This window comes from Aythya fuligula, chromosome 16 (genome assembly GCF_009819795.1).
Source record: "Aythya fuligula isolate bAytFul2 chromosome 16, bAytFul2.pri, whole genome shotgun sequence".
Lineage (NCBI taxonomy): Eukaryota > Metazoa > Chordata > Aves > Anseriformes > Anatidae > Aythya > Aythya fuligula.
This window is the reverse complement of record NC_045574.1, coordinates 15,270,502-15,290,391: the sequence shown is the minus strand read 5'-3', so window position 1 is coordinate 15,290,391 and position 19,890 is coordinate 15,270,502. Positions and strand designations below refer to the sequence as shown.

General features: G+C 52.9%; 1 protein-coding gene across 2 annotated transcripts; it reads right to left on the bottom strand.

Moving 5' to 3' along the window:
• Positions 1-4,163: 4,163 nt before the first annotated feature.
• Positions 4,164-19,048, bottom strand: TPX2 (TPX2 microtubule nucleation factor). 2 transcript variants are annotated; one of them, XM_032198419.1, is made up of 17 exons: positions 19,026-19,048; positions 14,637-14,787; positions 14,299-14,424; positions 13,996-14,116; positions 13,320-13,451; positions 12,512-12,634; positions 11,964-12,097; positions 11,614-11,771; positions 11,008-11,179; positions 10,724-10,862; positions 10,297-10,513; positions 9,991-10,089; positions 9,111-9,287; positions 8,820-8,966; positions 8,433-8,544; positions 7,606-7,793; positions 4,164-7,213 (listed from the first exon to the last, which is right to left on the bottom strand). In XM_032198419.1, the coding sequence occupies exons 2-17, from the start codon at positions 14,737-14,739 to the stop codon at positions 7,103-7,105; spliced, it is 2,259 nt and encodes a 752-aa protein (XP_032054310.1). In that variant the 5' UTR covers positions 14,740-14,787; positions 19,026-19,048; the 3' UTR covers positions 4,164-7,102. The 2 variants fall into 2 exon arrangements, with proteins under 2 accessions (XP_032054310.1, XP_032054311.1); XM_032198420.1 differs by having other exon boundaries at positions 7,606-7,772.
• Positions 19,049-19,890: the final 842 nt, after the last annotated feature.

The following is a 19,890-nucleotide window of genomic DNA, read 5'->3' as shown; positions in this document are numbered from 1 at the left end:
CCCAGCACCGCGGCTCTGCCCTGGCTCCTGTAATCCTGACCCTTGTGGGAACAATCCCACCGGTAACCATTCTGGCAGCGGGGCAGCCACTTACTGGTTTTACTGGGCTCGGAGCTGCAGGCAGGGAGCGGAGTGAGGCTGAGCCGTCCCCGCTCCCCGCAGCCTCAGCTCCCCGGCTTCAGGGTTTGGCTGTCCCCAGGGCCACCCCACTGCCCCCAGCATGGGACCGGTGGCTACAGGGACCCTGAAGGCTGCAGGGACCCCACTGCCCACCCGCATAGCCCCCCCCCACAGCCCCTTTACCTGGGGTTCCCAGGGCAGAGGGCAGTCAGGAGAGCAGCATCGGCGCTGTGGCAGCGCCTGGCCGGAGCAGCCCCTTCTATACTGGGTGTAACGGAGCTGGATTAGTGCAGGGAGAGAGGAGTATCCTTTACACCAGCAGGAGCCGTCCCGCGTCGCCTTTCCCAGCACCTGTCGCTGCTGGAGCCCGTTCAAAGGACACGCCACTCCTCGTGCTCCCGCCGGCCGGCACAGGCGGCGAGCGGAGCCGGAGCTGCCCCGGCACGGGCACCGCTCACCGGCACGGCTGGGGGGCACCGGGCTGCCCCGCACTGGTCCCAGTTCCCAGGGCCTGGGCTGTCCCCAGCAGCGTGGCACAGCCCCAGGGGGCAGCGGATCCAGGGGGAATTTTGGCTCCCCCAGTGCCACGTGGGCACGGCCAGCGCTGCCGGGGACCCAAAGCAGAAGGGATGTCAGCAGGGAGCCGCGGCACCAACCCCTGTCGCTGCTGCAGCTGCGCTTGGGAACCAGCTGAGAGGCAGAAATGGGAATCAGAATGAATATTTTGGGTATCAGGCAGAGGAAAAAAGGACCCAGGGGTGCTGCTGGATGGGTCAGGCTGCGTGCAGGAGTACAGGCACCGAGAAACCCTGCCAGAGGTGCACAGAGGGGTTTTGGGGCCTGGAGATGATTCAGCCCCAAAGGCTGCACCATTTTTTTTTGCCTCACGCCCCCAGCCAGCAGAGCCTTGTTTACTTTAAATCGGTGAAACTTAAGGTGAGGAAAGCATTGCTCAAGGGCACGCAGGCTCCGCGCGTCTCTCTCGGGTTTCTGCCTGCCGGGGGTGGAGGTGGTCATTTGAGGTTTAGCAGGAGGAACCCCAGGGTAACAGGACCCAGCCCTCCCCTGCCAGCCCCGCTGGGTGAAAGCACTCCGGTAATACCGACTATTAAAAACCCAGCACAGCGATTTATCACGCAGCGGCCGCAGGGACGCCAGCGCAGCCCGCAGGAGGAAGGGCTCGGCCCCTCTCCGCCTGCCTCTGTTGCTCCTTTGAGGGAGGGGGGACACAGCAGAGCTCTCGGCTCGGTGACGGGCAATAAAACAGCGAGAGCAGCCCGCAGCAGGACCAGAGATGCCCCAAGGTGCCCAGGGTCAGGCATCTGCTCCCGGAGCTGCCCCCGGCTCCTGGCTGCCCTCCAGCTCCTCGCCTGCCCCTGGGGGGCACTGCCCAGGGCCAAAAGCACCGCGGGGATCCCCTGCCACGGCCAAACGCCTCCCCCTGAGCCCCACAGCGGGGGCACCACCACGGTTTGGGGCTCAGCACGGAGCAGGGCACGGGGACGGAGCGGGGCTGGGACCCCCACGGGGTGGCCAGGAGCCACGGCCACCTCGTCCCCAGGGTACCCCGGGGAGGGTGCAGGGAGCCCCCACAGAGCAGGGGGAAGGGGCTTCGAGTGATGATGGGGAGCAACGAGGGGGGACGGAGCTCCTGCTGAGCTCTGCCTCCTGCGGGAAGGGGTCTCGGCTGCACAGGGATTTCTTCTTGTTAAAGCCTTAAATACAAACCTGGATGGGGAAAGCTCCAGGATCAACCTTTGGAAGGACCCGTTCCATTCCTCTTTCCTAACCAGCTGCGGTGGAAAACCAGAGGTGAAGCCCGAGCTGCCCACCCACCCCGTGCTGCTTAACGGAGGAACCGGGGGCCAGGCTGGAGCCCTGGGGCTGTTCCTTTTCCCATCGCACCCAGCCCTGGAAGGGGATGCGGAGCCCTGGGTAGGGCAGGGAGGTGCCCGAGGTGCTTCACCACAGTGTCCCCAGCCCGTGTGGTCCTGGGTTGGGGTGAGACGCAGCGGTGGGGACGGGGTGAAGCCACAGCCCTGCTCCAGCAGCTGCACGACCCCAGCAAGGTGCTCGGCTGGGAGGCAGAGCGCTGGCAGCAGCCTAAGGAAGTGATTATCTGCGAGAACAAACCTGGAGGGCCGGGGCTTGTTGCTATTTCTGCCTCCAAACCGGCCCCGCTGTCAGGGCTGGGCCCTGGGAATGCTCCTGGCAGGGCCCCATCCCTGCCGTAACCTTTTCCTTTGTGCTCCGGCTGTGAGCAGAACCAGCTGCTTTGTACAACGGAGGCTCTTTTTTTAAAAAAAAAATAAAAAATAAAAAATTATTACCTACCTCCATCATCTGAGCAGCACAGGGACTCAGGAAGGGAAGAGCAGCCCCGCTGGGAAGCCTCCAAAGCCCCAGGCTGGGCACGCATCCTGCACGGGAGAGACGTGGCACTTGCTGGGGGCTGCAGGAAGGCTCGGGAAGGAGCTGGTGCTGCCGTGCCCTGCCCCAGCTGTGCTGCTGGATGAGCCCCTCTCCACCTGCTCCCAAGGGATTTTCCTCCCTGCTCCCCCCAGGAGCGGCCACAGCCCCTGCAGGGGCTCTGTCCCACCACGCAAGGAGCCCAGGGTGAGGTTTAAGCCAAGGAGAAAATGAAATGTGGGTGAAATGTGGGGCTGGAGCTGCTTCCCCATGGAGTCTGGCTGGTTCTGAAGGCAAACACAGCAGCTCTGGCATCTCCCTCCATGCTCACACCGCCAGCAGCAGGGGTTGCTCTGTAGGATGCAGCCTGGGGCTCCCGAACAGCCCCTGGGCACCCCCAGCAGCTCGGATCCGTGCCACGCAGGGCTCTCAGGGAAGGAAGGGCTCCTTCACACCAGGCACCTGGGGGCCACCTCTCCATCATTTCACCACCTCTTTGCCAGCCTTCTCCTCCCTGCCCTCGTGGTAAGAAAGAGCATCCAGTCCTCGGTGAGGGAGCAGCGGGTGCTGTGAGCCCTGGGAGTGCCAAAAGCCACCGAGAGCACCCCCTGGAGACCAGCAGGCTTTCCTCTGCTGCTTTCGGTCTTAAACTCTTGCTAAGAAGCTGCCTGAGGACCAGGTGAGGATGCAGAGCTCTAAGAGCAGGCACGGCAAAGCTGGGAAGCCAAAAAGGGCTCTTCTAAACCCTAAAAGCGTTCTTTTAAAGGAGGGTGAAGGAAGAGGTGGTTTGGTGCTCTTAAGGGAAAAACATTTGCAGGCAAAGGGAAAGGAGTTGGACAAAGATAATCCTTTCACAAGAAAGAGCCTGCACACCGGGATTTTGCACACCAGGATTTGGGACACGTTGCCTCAAAAAGCCCCCGGATGACCAGCCCAGAGCTCCAGGGCCCCGCGGAGCACGGAAGCAAACCAGGCACCACGCAGGTTTCCCTGGCTGGGGGGTGTTTTCCCTCCCCATTCAGCAGCTCGAGCCAGAGCCTGCGTTGCCTGCAGCTGGAAAACAGGCTGTCCTGGGGCGAGCTGGCTCGGCATCAAGCACGCCCGTTCCCTAGCTACGTGGTTGTCACAACTGCAGCAGCACACTTTAACCTTTACGCTTTTTCATGGGTAAGGAAGGCTCCGCGCCGGGCCAAGGCCCGTCCGTGCTCCAGGAAACTCAACACCTCGGCTAAATCGAGAGGCGACGGCCCCACCTGAGCCCCAGCCACACGCTGTAACACAATCCGGGTGCCCCGGCCCCGCGGGGCCAACCCAGACACGCGGTCGAGGGCTTAACTGCTTCCATCAGCACTCTGGACTTCCCTGGGCGAGCGGTGATCCTGGGTGCCAGGCACAAGCAAGGTGATGGGGAAAGTCCCGGCAGGCAAAAGAAAACCTTCCCGGAGCAACGCAGCAGCCCCAGGATGCACCAAGCACAGACCCACGGGGATGGAAAGAGCAGGAGTGAGTCCTGCAACCACTCTGCAGAGGGTCAGGGCACCTCTGGTGCCAGGCACGGCTTGTTTGCACCCAGCAGGCCAGTGCCAACAGTCCCCAAGATACCCCCGTGGAGAAGTGAATGAGAACCGAGGCTCTGAGAGTGTAATCAAGGCTTTTAATAACAATCTCCTTCACCAGCTAACAGCTTCCAGTTCACAGCCACTCTTCAAGATGAAGTCCAGGAAATATCGCGGCTTAACTCCTGTTCTGGTCCGAGTTCAGCAAATTACTTCACAGAAACAGAACTTAGAAGAAGAGCAGGGTTTATAGTAGAAGTGAAGCTGGGCGAAGTTCTACTTGATTATATCTGGTCCCGCTCATCAGCTTTATGAGCAGGCCTTGGTGGCGAGTTTTGAATACATTTAAAAAAAAAAAAAAAACACAAACAAATATTTAAAAAACAAAAGTTACAAAATCCAAAGTTACAAAACACACACGGAAAGAACACAGATTTTACACCACTTTGTCATCCTACCCCAACGCTAAAGGCACGTGCTAGAGCTTGGTTAAATCCTGATCTACTGCTCCGTTCCTGTAACTCGATTCCCCCACTTCCACTCTCGTGGGACAAGCTGTCATCTGCCCATTTCTTTCTTGAAGCCTTAACCAAACCCCTTTGTGACTGACACTCAGCTCCAAGACACCCTTTATTTACACGTTTCCTACATTAAAGCAGTTTTAAGAAGCAAGACAATGCTTCCCCCCAAGCCCAGAGGGCAGCTTACACTAAGCACACACCACCCAGCTTGCAAGAAGCTGCGGGGTGACTGCCACCAGCCCTGCCAGAAGCCCCACACCACACGGGATGGCCCCTTGAGGCCCTCTATCACCAAGTTTGCAGTGTATGGGGAATATAAGAGGCCGTGGCTGCAGGAAGAGGTAATATCTTTTATTAGACCCAATGCTATAGCTGGAAAAAAAAAAACTGACAAGCTATCAGGCATATGAACCCTTCCTCAAGGCTGAGGCAGGAGCCATGTAAGGCCATCACAGAAATCCAGTTGCTCCATCATTCACAGGTCGATATCTGCTCCAGCTCAGCAGCCTCGTTATCTTGCTTGCCTGTACATTCTTCCACAGCTCAGCAGCATTCAGGCTTTCCTCTGCCTTGCCATGAATATTTACAGCTCCTGCTGCCCACACACGGCCTGCTTCGCAGGAACTGGCATTTAAGGCTGCAGAAGTTTCCTTGACTGCACATTCAAGGTCCCAATTTCTCTGTCTAGCAGATCAGATGGAATAGCTCCACTGAGACAGCAACAAGTTTAAGGCAGACTGAGAAAAAAATCCACACACCTTTGGTCAGATCCACACAAATCTGAGCAGTTTCCATCAGGAGAAGGATACTTACAAGTTCTTCTTGCTCCTGTCATTCTGGTAAGCTGTATGCCAGCAGGGCTGTCAGTAGCTACTTGTGACAGCCTCTTTGGCCAGGCTGTTGACAGCATCACTCTGACAAAGCTACCCTCAGTTCAGCAACATGGGGCTATTGGCAAAGTCAGTAAAAAAAATAAATGACTTAAGCCATTCTGTACAACTAAGTCAATCTTTCAGGCTCAATTCTGTCACATACATAAGAAGGTCCTCAGGAGAGAAGGAAAAGCTAAAGCTTAGGCTAGAAGGAACCTTGCTTTTTAGCTCACCGCTTTGAAGCAGCTCTGCTGCTCCACCATCACTCACTTTTTAGTACTGACATGCTTATACAAAATCCCTTGGTCTTGAGTTCCTTAGTCACTCGCTCCCTACCTGCACAGCACTTAAAACTACACAACCAAGCAAGAATCCTCACATCCTTAAGCTTTAAATTTTCTTTTCCTCCTTTTTGAGGCTGGTGTTCTTTCATAGAATATCATAGAACGGTTTGAGTTGGAAGGGACCTTATAGATCACCTAGTTCCAATCCCCCTGCCATGGGCAGGGAAACCTTCCGTTAGAAGAGCTAGAGTTTAATATGCTCCTACGAAACACTTTCTCACTGCTGGCAGTAGATTGCAGCTGCTGTAGCCCCCCAGCATTTCACTTTTCAGGGGAATTCCTGCCAAAAAGAAGTCTTCAGGTACAGTAAATGTTCATCTTTCAATTTAGCTCGCAAAGGGCTTTCTGCCTTTTGCATCTCTGAAGATGAGGGAAAAGCCTGCACAGTCTTACAAGTCTCGAAAGCCTATTACAATGCTAAGGGAAGAAATCATTCTTAGTGAAGTTTAATCTAGATTTGATCACCTCTTTAACAATACTGGAAGTTTTGCCCTCTAGCACATTAGAGCATTTGACCTATATTTAGCTCTGCTAGCCACACCAGACTGGCTGGGAGACAATGTGTCTTTAGCCAGGGTAATTGTGCTAACACAAGCCAGGGAGGCAGCAAACAGTCATTTGCCAGTTAACTGATTCCCCAAATAGAATGACTTCAGCTGTAAAACAGCTGAAGGTTTAATGCTCTAATATACACAGGGAACTACTTTAAAGTGTGGGCAAGATTAATCTTAGCATTCATCTGAACACCAACAAGACAGACCTGCAACATGCTGGCTTGGGGAAGCCTCAAGGTACTCAACACAACTCAAACTTGATATATACACTAAATGCCTAAGACACAAATGTGAAGTCAAAGCTTCAATGTACAGAGAAGGCAGCTCTTCCAGATGTGCACATCCCTATAGCATCAGAGTGCCCTTTACAAAAGCCTCTTTTGCAGTAAAGGGATTCAATGTGCTATCAATAGACAGCAATCAGATTATGAATTTTTATTTAGTTCAAGTACACTATGTTTGTACACAATATCAAAAACCTAGTTTACCTAGTTTAGAGACCAAGGTGTCTAGATGTGAAAAGAGGCCTTGGAGACTGTATGGCACTCCCTGGATGCTGTGCCTCAGCCACCTGTCTCAGCTGGAGTTAAACCACCCAATATAACAATAACGGAGCCAAACGTAAGAGTTGAGACTGAGAAGTCACTAAAAACAACTGTTCCCTCTCTGCCTGTCAAGAGTGTGGAGCAGGATGTGCTCTCCCTCCTGCTATCACAGGGAAGCACATCAGCAGCGGAACCTATCTGAAAAGTTTGGAGACTTCGGCATCGTTAGCGGCTGGTCACTGGCCTTCACTTCTACGTTGCGGTATCTGCGAATGGGGTTTGCCTTGTGGACCTGGGAAAACCAAGGACAAAATGAAACAAACGGCTGCAGTTGAGACAAAGCTGAAACATGCAGGTAGGATGCAGGCAGACATCCATCTGCAAGACCACCGCTCTGCCCCAGGCACTGGAGGGAGCCACAAGGAGCTCACAGGACACTTTGGGGTTGTGTGTTTTACGAGGATTATTCTGCTCCAACAGCTAGGTGTTTACAGCTGAGGCAGCTGATGATTTTCAGAGCTTTTTTTTTTTAAAAAAAAAAAAACTGCTATGACATTAGCAAGGAGTCAGCTTGTGACAGGGAAACTTGAGAATACCGTCTTAAAAGCAGCTCAACATTGACATTAGCTCACTTAGTACATTCACACATCCCTTTGGGTCCCTGTTTAGAAATAGCTCACTTACCAGCTCTTGTCTTAGCTTAGCAACTTCTTCCTTTTCACGCTCTTCTTCTCGCTGTCTGGCCTCTTCTTGAAGTCTCTCCCTTCTGGCTTCTATGTTTGCCAATCGTTTTTCAAATTCCTGTCGCTCCTTAGCTCTTTTTTCTGTTGCCAGCTCAAAACTTTCAGGAACTACAGAACCAGAAAGGCTCTCTAAGGTTAGAAATAGAGGGGATAACATTGGTGCAAAGGCGGTCAGGTAAAGCAGAGCACTACTAGTGTCAAATGGAAGCCTCACTCTGGAGCGCTTCACCTCGTAAGAGTGGTTAGTAGACACAGTTGGGGTGCTGGGGGGAAAAGAAAAGCTTACGGCCAAATGCGAGCAGTGTTAATGCAGATGTTACCCTTGCCACGGGTGTCCTCATAGGAGGGAGTAAGCACACAATTGTTAGTACAAACAAGTTTTCAGCTAGCTCCACACAAACTAAGCTGGAGATGCCTTCATCTTATTACAAATGGGAGAAAAAGACTGACAGCTGCTGCAGAAATACCATCTGTCTCTACAGGGAGCTCCTTGCATATTATATACCCTTATCCCAAGCTACTGCACATCAATCATCTGCCAGTTGTAGCATAGCTGTTAAATACAGCTGCTGTGGTAGTGCAGGACAGGGGGGCAGTGGAGAGGAAACCCTTCCACTCCCTGGGGATACAAGCTGGTAGGGAATTAGTTGATTAAGTGCACAGCAATGCTGGCTGTGCTGGTAAAGGTGTCAGCAACTCTAAGCATCATTTTGTGACATCAGTTCCGAGTTATCAACCAAGCCCGTGTAGCAAGTACTGTAACTCTACCTGATACTGGTTTATTTTCCTTTTTAGGCACAAAAGGCTCCTGGTGCACCACCACGTTGGGGCGAGCTTTAAAACATGCTGCCTCCTTCTGCCTTTTCAAGTCTTCTTTAAGCTGCACGAGAAGGAAAGCCATCAAGTGCCAGGCATAACAGGAAAAAAAACATCTTTCCCCACCCAGAATTCAGCTCTCCTTACACTGGAAAAGCCAGTTTTATTTCTGACCAAGTCAGTCACATAGAAAATATTAGCATAGTAAATACTAAAGACAAAACAATGCATTAATTCTTGCCTGACAGATCCTAATTAAACTCGAGCAGGACTCTTGCTGCAGTTGAGCTCAACTAGCTACGTTAAGTCTGTTCATACCTGTTATCTTTGTTACCCTACCTGCTGTTTCCAGCTCTGTAGCTTAGCAGCTCCCCTTTCATCGATCTGTAGATGGAATGGCTCAGGCTGAGTTGGGGTTTTGACCTTCTTTTCTGGCAGCTTAACATGGTCAAAGTAAGGCAGAGGCAGCGCCTTGAACTTTGGCACCTGAAAAAAAGAGCTTGAAGAGTTCCTTGCCATTTCCTCAAAGGCAAGGAGCTTTGGGTGCTTAACAGCCAACAGCAGAAGGCAAGTCCTGCAACACCCTTTCCACTTAAGGAGTGGAATACAAGATAATTTTTTAGCTCTTACCTCTTCCTTCTGCAATTCTTCTATTTTTTTCTCTTTTTGTATTAGCCGCTCTCTGTCACGGGAATCAAAAGAGAAAGGGCAAACTTCCACGTGCCTCTGTTCTGGCATTTTAGGTTTGAAGGGCACTCCGTAATGTGGCATAGGGTTAGCTTTGATCACAGGCATTGCTTCCTTTTCCTAAGGAGATATTGGTGTTAGGATCTGGCACACAGCACTACACTTCAGATTTTTGCAGAAAAAGACTACAATTCCTATCACAAAGACTAGTATTCCTGTAAAATAGTCATAACAGCATCAGTAAAACACCATCTTCTTGCAGTATCCTACCAAGTACCAATAAATTACAGGCAACCCGAACCAGAGACAAGATGTTTCTCTTTCTAAAGAGCTACTACTTCTAGTACTCAACCAAAATTAGACTAATTCTTTAGCCTCCTCTTCACAAGAGGGAAGGGAAGAAAAGCATGAAGTGTTCTGAATCCTGCACCCTACCTTTAGGGTGCTAGAGGTAAGGAAGGTCATGTGCAACATCTGCCCTTCTCAGCAACAAACAGAGAAGGCCAGTGTCCTTTTTATCATCTAGAGGCCTAAGCAGGGTTTACTTCCCTCATTTGTAGCAGCAACGCCTCTGCCTGGTCAGCAGCCTCATGTTTTAAAGAGTTACTTTATTAGAGGATTCATTTTTGCAAAGCAAGAAGCAGCAGCTAAGTCTTTTGCAGGGAATGGCACAGAGGAAGGTGACCAGTGGGGAAGTGCCCAACAGGAGGGCAGGGGTTAGCCAAGGCAGAGCACCAAACCCAGCTAGCGAATGCAGGACTGGCTGAGGCAGTCACCTTGGTGGGAGAGGAAGGCTTGACTACAGCATGCTCACAACAATTACCTTCTCTTCATCTCTGTTAGACGTTCGGGTTCTGCTTTTCGATGCAAAGACAGGAGACTTGGGGACTGTAACTGGAAGCACCTTCTTCTCCGGAACACCCTGTTCAGAAAAATCAGTAAGTGGTTGCCCAAGTCAACAAGAAATGCAGAGAAACCATCTGATATAGCAGTAGGTACAAACTGCAGTTCTTATCTGATGACAGACAACATTTACTGGAAGTTAAATACATAATGCAACATAGCTAAGGACATTTTGAAGCTAATTGCCACCTTAGTCTGAATTCCTGGGCATTACTAAACTTCTTACCACAACGTCCTCCAGGATTTTAGTTGGACACGGCCTGGAATGGAATTCAAAGTGCTCTTCTTCCTGCTGCTTCTTACTCTCACGCTCCTGAATCCTTTTCTCTATTTCCAAATCAAAGCCAACAGGCTGCGTGAGCTCCTTCACAGGGGGTTTCTTGGGCAGGACTGGTCCACTCTCTAAGATTTTGTGATCAAGCTCACGTGCTTTGAATTTGTACCTACGCAGAAATAAGAGAGAGTCACCTAAGCATTTTATGTGGCAAGATACAGCTTCTAGCTACTGGCTTCTCACAATATAGGACAGCAAGAGTCAGGTACAGAAGCAGTTGTGTTGCATTGCGTGCAGCTCGTTAGTGTTCCTGAGAAGCGGCATTTCAGATGTTATTTGCAGTGCAATTCTTAGGAGACTAGAGTCAACCTTTACTTACTGTTGAATTTTCTCTATTTCCTCTGCTTCCAGCTCCGCTGCACTCTTGCAGGTGACAGGTCTGAAGCGATGCTTTGTTTGAAGCAATGGCGTTTTAGGGTTTGTAAGCCGAGCCTTCACTGGCTTTCTTGAGACCGGGCCTAGAAATTCAAGGTACAAAGACGAGCAGTTAATGGCAAGGTCTGCAACAGACAGATTATTTGCTCAGCACAGCAACCAAAGCATCTTTTTCTACTACCACCTCTGTAGGTAGCTTGCTGGCTGGACATAGCTGAGACTGCTCACCTTCCTCAGATTTTCTGCTCCTCAAATGGTAACGAGAGGGTGTGCGTCTCTGGAATGCTTCGACCTGCTCAGCAAGCGACACATACTCCGACGTGGTTTCTTCAAGTTTTCTTTTGTTTCCTTGGGACAGATTGAAGGGTTTGGGGACAGTGGGTCCCTTTGGCAGTCGCGCCTGGAAACAAAAAAAAGTCATTATAGCCATTTAACAGAAGGATGCTTCGATAACACTTCCTTTCCTCACTAATACACAATATCCGTCCCTTCACCATAAAAAGAAGGCAATGCTTCACATTAGATAGATGTGACTCAGCTGTCTGAACTTGCACGTGACTAGTCCTATCAAGAAACTGTATGAGGTAGGAGACTGAATGAAGCATGTGTGGTGACCAGTAGATCTGACATTAAAGAGACTGTTTTTTTCCCCCCAGAAGTGTCCTTTAGTATCTTGTGGCAGAGCAGACACGCAGTAATCTAAGTTACATATGCACAACACTCACCTCTCCCATGTACCTACCAGCTAAGAGGGCTGCCAGCAGCACATGCTAAAGGAGAAAGGTGGTGGTGTGAAGAATCAGTCAGCTGACTGCTGGCAATACTGGTTCTTACCGGAGAAGGAGGGTGCTTCCTCAGCACTGCTGCAAAATCCACTTCCTTGTACTCGTTCTCAGGCTGGCTTTCCCCATGTTGTTTAATTCTATTATCCGTGCAGAAGTGAAAGTCAATTGGCTTTGTTACTTGACCAACAGTTCTCTTCACAGGTTGTCCTAGGGAAGAAAGAGCAGGTAAGTTCTGGAAGTGTTTTAGAGTAGGATCAGGGGAGGACTTTGGGGAAAAGAGGCATTTATTTCTAATAACTCCAGCAGTTTCTGGAGAACTCATCTATAATATTTTAAGACATGACAAAATAAAACTACTTCCAGGCAGTTTATTGGCAGGTCTACGTTAGAAGAGCTCACCTGCTCCAGCAATAGCTGCTTTCAGGGACTCCTCGTTCTTCTTCCGCAGCTCCATAACCTCCCGCTGCAACTGCTGCATCTTTTCCAACTCCTGCTCTTCTGTACTCTTCAGCTTGCCAGCAAGATTGGTCCTCCTGCAGAAGCACATTAAGGACTGGGATGTGCCTTCCTGCTTCACTGCTTATTGGCGTATAAAAACATGCTTGTTTCTGACTTCACTGCAGAAGCATCACTTTATAAAAATATATTCCTCAGAACAGATCTGTTGGGATTTTGTTTCCTCAGGGAAGCTGGCAGTAACGGCCGTCCTACATATCCAGTTGTTGTATGCATGGTCAGAGAGGAGAACTTTTTCCTCAAATCAAGAGGAAAAGATCTTTGCACAAGTTGAAGTGCATTTCATCCTAATATTGTTGCCTTGATTTAGTGTTTACTAAACACAACACCATCACATGCTAAATTGACATGGAAAACATTCTAGCCAGGGCTGTCAGCTAAAGCACCCACCACCAGCAGAGACAAGCTTCAGTCACCAAAAAGGTACTTACTTTAACATCGTTGGTGTGGAGGGCATGGTCAGTTTGCTTTTCCCTCTTCCTGGGGAACGGTCAGGAGGATGCAACGGCTCTTTCTTTGGGGATGCTTCTGTCAGCTTCTCTTTGCTGCCAGAGCTAGGGTATGAAATTACAAAAAATCACTCAACTGCTGTGCTCTAAGTGAAAGATCACCTGCAGCTCTCACCACCGTGCATAACATCCCAACACCTGGTGAGTTCTAAGGTATGCCAGACTGGCCTTACCTCGCCCCGGGCCCAGGTAAGGATCGTCTAGCTTTCCCTGGTACACTATGGCTGTAGAAGGGAAGATTAATTGCTGAGTTGGGGAACTTCAGCTTTTTCCTCAGAGGGTAGGAATACTATAGTTCATCCACATACAACAGTATTTGAAAGATTGCCTTTTTTAATAAAATTCCTGACCTTAAGCTTATCACCGTACAACATCTTAGTGGTCAAGCTAGTTTGAGAAATGTTTTAGCTGCAACTCCTCCTGATCCTGATTACCTCCTGATGGACAAGTTAAGCCTGATTTAAGCTAGCTGACAGACACTGAGTATGTAATAAGAAGCTTCAGAAACCCAAGCCTGTTCCATTCACACCTCCACACAGAGCACTTCCTTCATGTCTTACAGCCACTTTCTCTCGTTTATAAAACCAGTATCTGGAATCAGGATGAGGTCAGCTGCCTCTAAACTTTCCACACCATCCTCTGTGAGAACCCTTCAGCAAAAATGGAAAGCCTTTCAAAAGAAAAGGTTGTATCCCCCTCCTCAGCCCCCAACAGAAGGGCTCTGACATACATTCTCATTTTTTTCAGGGGTGGAACCTCTTCCTTGTTAGCCAATGCAGTAGCATTTTTGTCCGCTTTGACCCGTGCTGGCTGTTTGCGCTGCTGTGTTCTTCTCTGCTTCGTAACTGGTCTCCTGCCCGCTCTGGAGTGGAACAGAAAATGGAGTTTAGCCTTCCCACAGGGTCTGAGAGGGCACAATCAGTGCAACACTGCCACAGCATTATCCAGCCCCAATGTGCTCTATGCGAGCTGCGTGCTTAACCTAAAAATCCAAATGCAGCACGAATTACTTCAGCTTTACAATCCACAAGCTTAATGTTCTTTGGTGCGTGAGTGTAGAGAGCCCCTTGCATTCATATCAAGAATGAGTTCTGCCCTACTCAGATATAAACAAGGAAACTTTATAAGCCGCTTCAGCTCCAGTTTCAGATATCCTCACATTCCAGAAGCTCCCAGTGCTACCAAGTCTCATTTGAGAAGTATGTGAGACGCTGCATTACATTTCCACCCCTCAAGATTGCCCCTCCTGATTAGCAAGCAGCTCAGCTGTACCAATACATGACCGGTGCTGGGGAGCTCCAGCCCTTTAGGATGACCCCAAAACAGCTGGAACTGCACACACTGAGAGCGAGGACCTGCTTAGTTACACCACCAACCCGCAGACAAAGTGAACACCAGTATTTCACCTTTGAGATGCCTTTGCAGGAGCAGCAGCTCTCCAGCTTGTCAGGGACCCAGCAATATTCTGAGGAACCACACTGGACTGCACGTTTTCTGCCTCATCATCCTCTTCACCGCAGTTTTCAGCTGAAAAGTGACAGAGGTCAGCTCAGATATATGCAAAGACACGTGCTAACATGAAGCTGCAAGGGACCTTTGCTGGACAACAGGATAAGATGGTCCCAAAAGAGCCAGACTGAGGCCTTTTCACTACCCTAGTGAAAACCAAGTCAAGTTTACCCCCTCCTACGAATCCCCTGCCAGCTTACCCATCGTTATTTCTTGTGATGTGGCAGAAGAACAAACAGTATCAGGCTTTGACAAAGTAGGGCTGCTCTGCAAGATCTTGGCCTGATTTTCTGCAGGAGGGATATTCTCCAGGTTTGCTTGTTGGTCTGCAAGGAAAGAGTTAATAACATCGTAGCGGCATCCAGAGGTATTGTTAACGAAGCCATCCATCAAATTACAGATCACAATCAAAGTTTAAATACAGAACCAAAACCCAAGCACGATGAATGATGCAGTCAACAATTTGACTAATCCACTGGCACAGAAGCCAAGCTCTCGACCAAAGAGAAGTCAAAGCGAGGAGCTGCAGACAACTTACCAAACCAGGAGTCTGCATTGTAGCCGTCGTCCTCGCTCAACGTCGCAAAGTTGATGCAAGGGTTTGGGACGTCGAAGGAATAGCGAGACTCTGGGTGAGACATCTTCGCCTCCACGCTGTCCCTGGGAGTCCTCCGCTCGCACCGTTAGTCCTTCAGAGAATGAGCACTGGTGAGCTGCTGCACCAAACCCCAGCAGAGGTGTCAGCCACCCACCCCGTTCTCCACCTCTTTCCCTCTCCGTTGTTTCTAGAGACAGACACCGAGACAGCCTTTGGCACGTTCTCCTGTACCACAGGAGGATTCACAGCCTTTGGAAGGGCTCACAAGCAATGCAGGTTCAAAACCCTCAAAAGGCCACATCTCAAAGGCTTCCTTTGTGCCTGTAGGTGCTAGAAGTGCATTTTCAGAAGGAAGCAAACCACAAAACCTTTCCAAGTGACTGATTTGCCCTTCCCTCCCCGAGGGCACGCAGCAAAGAGGAGTTCTTACTGTTACAGCCCAGATTTATAGAGCAAGCGCCCGACAATTCCAGAGCACTGCGATGCTCGTTCTCCCTCAGAGGGCTACAGACAAGAACTAATAACACCAGCACGCTCCTCTGAGGAGAATATCCCTTTCCAAAACAGAAGAGTTCTGCGTAGCATTGTTACCAGCAGCAGGAAGGCAGCAGCACGGGGTGCTTGGCGAGTCCCCGGGCACTGCCCCGAGAGGGCGGCCAGGCTATAAACAAACCGCGTGCTGCGGGAGTGTCAAGAACAGTCCCTGCAGTTAATTAGTGGAGCACTGACAGCAGAAGGAATCCCTGTGTCAACAGGTGTTATTAAACACGAGGGAACAGGAACAAAGCCAGCAGCTCCGTTATAAATCTGCAAACTGCAACAAAACCTTCCTGCAAAGGTGTTTTCGGGATGCCTCACGCAGCCGCAAGGCAGAGCCCAGGAGGACGTTATACAACTCTCCCATGGGAGATCACCTGGACGCTGCTTTTTTGAGTTTAAACAACTCTAAAGCAGCACATTTGTGATCCACAAAGCCTGAGACCTCTGCCATGGGTCCAGGCACAGCATGGGTCAACTTGGACGGCGTGCTCCGTAAATAAGAACATGTTTAGGAGTAAATCCAAGCAGCGTTTGGGAGGCACTGCTGCTGGTTCCAGCCGTCAGCCCTACCTCCTGAAGGGCCCTGCAGAAGCCCCCGGAGCCCCAGCCCAGCAGTGCTGCTGGTGGGGGCAGAAGGCCACCACGCCAGCATCATCCACACAGCTGAAGATGGCAGGGCAAGACCCAGAGAAGGCAAACAGAAGAATCAGAGCCAAAACCAACCGCAAGCGAGCTCAAGACACGGCTGGAATCGGATGCTTTCCTAGCACCCTCAATCAAGATAAGGTTTCTGTCAACACCATCCACTTTTTTTAAAATCAAATGCGTCATCTGCATTCTGCCCTCGCCCTGCCCAGCCAGCCCGCCAAGCCAAGCTCCAGGCGTCGTGTTTCACAGCGCCTCGTATCACTGCTGCAGAGCTGAAACAGCTTCACGTCACCCAAACCACTCCAAGTTCTCAGCGTGTAAAGCCCCCGTCCTGCCCTGGGCAGCCCGGGAGGGACTCCTGTCGCTGAGCCCCTTGGACTGGGCTGAGGGGGTGGCCACGAAATCAGCAGGAGCGCAGCAGGAGCACGCTTCCACACAGCACGTTGCTTGTGGGGTGGTGGGAGTTATCCCGAATGAACCCCACAGCCTGCTTCAGCCAGAGGAACTCACAGCATCCCCTCTGCATCTCCCTACCTGTCCCCCAGCTCCTGCGGGGAAGGAGAATCGCTGGGAAGCAGCAGGGAGCTGGGAGGCAGCTCAGTGCTCAGCCATCGGCTGGGAGAGCCCGGTGATTTATTGCTGATGCACTCACTGCTACGGAGCCTGACATAAAAAAAAAAAAGACTTGGCCAAGTTCAGCTCGCAGTCTGCTGCCTTAACGCATTCAAAAACACCTGATTGTAATTCGATGGCAGGATCACCAACATCTCAGTCTTTGCTTTGAAGGCAGGAGGCAGAACTCTGCCCTCCGCTGCAGGGCTCTTCCATGGGAAGCCAGGTGCAAACGTTTCTCCTCATTAATAGGAAATTATTAGGAAATTAATAGGAAATCCTGCATTAAACCATGCCATGAGGAAGGGAACCCTGCTCCCCACATCCCTCACCTCTCGTGAGGACACCAACACTCACAGAGCAGGGAGCCCACGGCCCCCTCCTGCAGCTGGACCAAGAGGAGCTCAGAGGAGGCAGCACCAGGTCCCCTGGCTTTAAGAAAAGCCCAAATTAATGTGAAGAAAGCGGCCACAGACACAGCCCTTTGGGCAGTGCCCAGCCCCGGGCTCCCCACACAGAGAGTTTCCTTTGAGTAACTCCCCGGCACGTTCCAGAGGAGTGCCTTGGCCTGGTTTAAGTCAGTTGGCTTTGAGCAAGGATTGAGCTGAACTGGGACGAGCATTCCTAGCCCAGAATAAGCCTGATCCAACAGCAGGCACAGGAGGAATTTTGGAATAACTTCACACCTCGCTCCAATCCAAATGAGCTTGAAAACACTGACGTGATTCCACCCAGGTCTGCTCGGCCTCTTTGTTTCGGTGCAGTAGCCAAATTCCTGCCAAAAACATCTCAGCTGGACAAGGCCTGAGAGGAACAAATCCAACAAGACCCGGCACAGTCCTGGCCTAGCTGCAACACGAGGAACTCAGCACCAAGCACGTGGTGAGGGAACGCTTCAGCACGGTTATGAGCTAACCAAAAGAGCCTCTTACTTTAGAGCAGCAGCCCAGTGGTCATCGAGAAACTGTGACAGCACTGCTGGGGACAAAGGAGCCTCCCAGCCCTCGTGTCAGAGAGGAAGCAGAGCTGCAGGGGGAAAAAAATGGATGTCTGGAGGAGAGTACAAAGAAGATCAGTGTTGGGGGAACAGCAAGGGACTGAGGGAAGAAGGGAAGAGCTGTTCTTGCAGTGTAAGTGGATGTGCCCCTGGTCAACCACCGCACCACCACGTTCTGCAGGAGCTTCACGAGCTACAGATGTTATTTATAAAGCCTACCAGGTTTGGAAAGGGGAAAAAATAGCACAAAAAGGACATCCTGAGTTCTGTCAGGAGATGGAGCTGAAGCCAGGGGAACTGTGTGCCTGGAGACTCATGAGGGACGAGCAAGAGTGACCAAGAGAAGGTCCCTCAGGGCCAAGGGAGCTGCACAACGCCCTGCTGCAGCAATCCCACTGCCTCCTGACACTGCCTGCCGTGTGAGCGAGGGATGCTGCACCAAGGCAGCTCGTTTAGTTCAGCCCAGCAGCTTCTCCGCCCTCCTGCAGCACCAGCCTTTCCTCCCCTCGCACAGAGCGGATGATCCGAAGCTCCCAGGTGCTTTTTGCTGGCTGATACACAAAGAGGCCTGTTATGAAGGGCTGCAGGCTGCCCCTCCGGAGACACGGCCCTGCCAAAGCCTCGTGGAAGCTATCCCACCCCGAAGCTGCCACGTGAGCTTCTCCTGCACGACGCCAGCAGCAGCCTCGCTTCTTCCCCAGTGGGGTTAAGCGAGTGCTGGTAACCATTCAGGATCTGCAGCTTCTCTTTCTTCTCTTTTTCTTCTCTCCCAGCGCTCAAACTGATGTTTCTGTGGCACAGAACCGATGCTAAATTCATCACCCCAGGTACAAGGCTCCCACCCCACCCTGCAGTGCCCAAACCCAGGCTGTCAGACCAAAAACACCCAGGCAGGAGAGGAGCTCGCAGCGCTCCCCGGACCACCCTGAGCCACCAACTTTTCCTACAACAAAGGAGGAGCGAGGAGAAGAGCCAGGAGCCGGCGCTGCAGCTCCCCACGAGCAGCCTTTACCCCCCCCAGCCCACAACGAACACCCCCGACACCTCCCCGGGCGCACCGAGCTCTAAAGGCGCAGGGCACGGGGCTCTACCGGGCACCGCAGGCTGCTTCCAGCCGGTGCAGCCTCGGCTCGTTATTACCGGCACTGAGGCTCCGCGCTCGCCCGAGGCCTCCGTTCCCGGTCCCGGGGCTCGCCTCGGCCCCACCGGCCCAGCTCAAGGACCCCACGGGGAACCACCGGGGCTCCCGGCCCCGTTCCCCCCTCAGCACCGGGGCGCTCCCAGTCCCGGTCCAGGCGGCGGCAGGGCCGAAATCGAGGCCTGGGGGCCGCGGTACCGAGGCCTGAGCCCGGAACAGGGCCCAAGACCAACGGGGGCAGCGACCGGGGCACCGGGACCGGACCGGGACCGGACCGGGACAGCACCGGGGAGCGGGGGGAGCCAACCGGAGGCCAGGGGAGCCCCTTCCCGAGGTTCCCAGAGGTGCCGAAGCCGCCCCGGCCCCGCCAGGTCCCCCCCCGGCCGCCACTCACCTCAGCGCCGCGGCCTCCCTGCGCGGCGCCCCCGCCCGCCGCCGTTAACGGATTTCAAACGGGGCTCGGCCGTCCGAACCAGCCAATCAGCGCCCGCCGCACGGCCTCGCCGCGCGCCGATTGGGCGATCCGCCGCCAGGCTGCGGGAGGACCCGGATGTGCCGGCCCGCCGCGCGGAGGGTGACGGGAAACGTAGGGCCCAAACCCACAGGGTAGTATGCGGAAAACCGGAAGCAAACTACAACTCCCATAATGCACCGGGATATGAAGTTTAACCAATCCGGAGGGGGAGTGCTTTGAGTGATGTCCTGAGGCAGCCAATCAGCTGCTGGGGGGCGGGTCTCTCGGCCAGGCGCCTCTCGGGGCCCGCGGCCGCCCTCTGCGGGCTCGGCAGGGCCCGGGGCGCCCGCACGGCGGCACCGAGCGCGGCGGGGCCGGGGCTGTGCCGCGAGAACCTGCCCGGTAGGAGCGGGGGCTGCTCCGTTGTGAGCCCAGCTGTGCCCGTGGAGCCGCCGGGACGCAGCCAGCTCCCTGCCACACGAGCCGAGGCAGCCGGGCCTCCCGCCCCCGGGGAGGAACCGAGCCAGGCCTCCCGCCCCCTGGGGGAGCCCCCTCGGACCCGTGGCTGCGGTGCTACGGAGGCCACGCGGGGCATCGAGGGCCGGCAGAGCCACGCGGCCTCCTCCCGCCGCCTCAGCCCCAACATCCCCCACCGGGGCAGGGGCTCGGGGCCACCTCGGGCCGCGTCAGGGCCCGAACGGTGCTCGGGAGGCTGCGGGGGGCACGGCAGAGGCGCTGCGGGGCGGCTGAGACCGAGTCCCGGTACAGCGGCACCACCTCCCCGCCGCCAGCAGGGGGAGCTCCA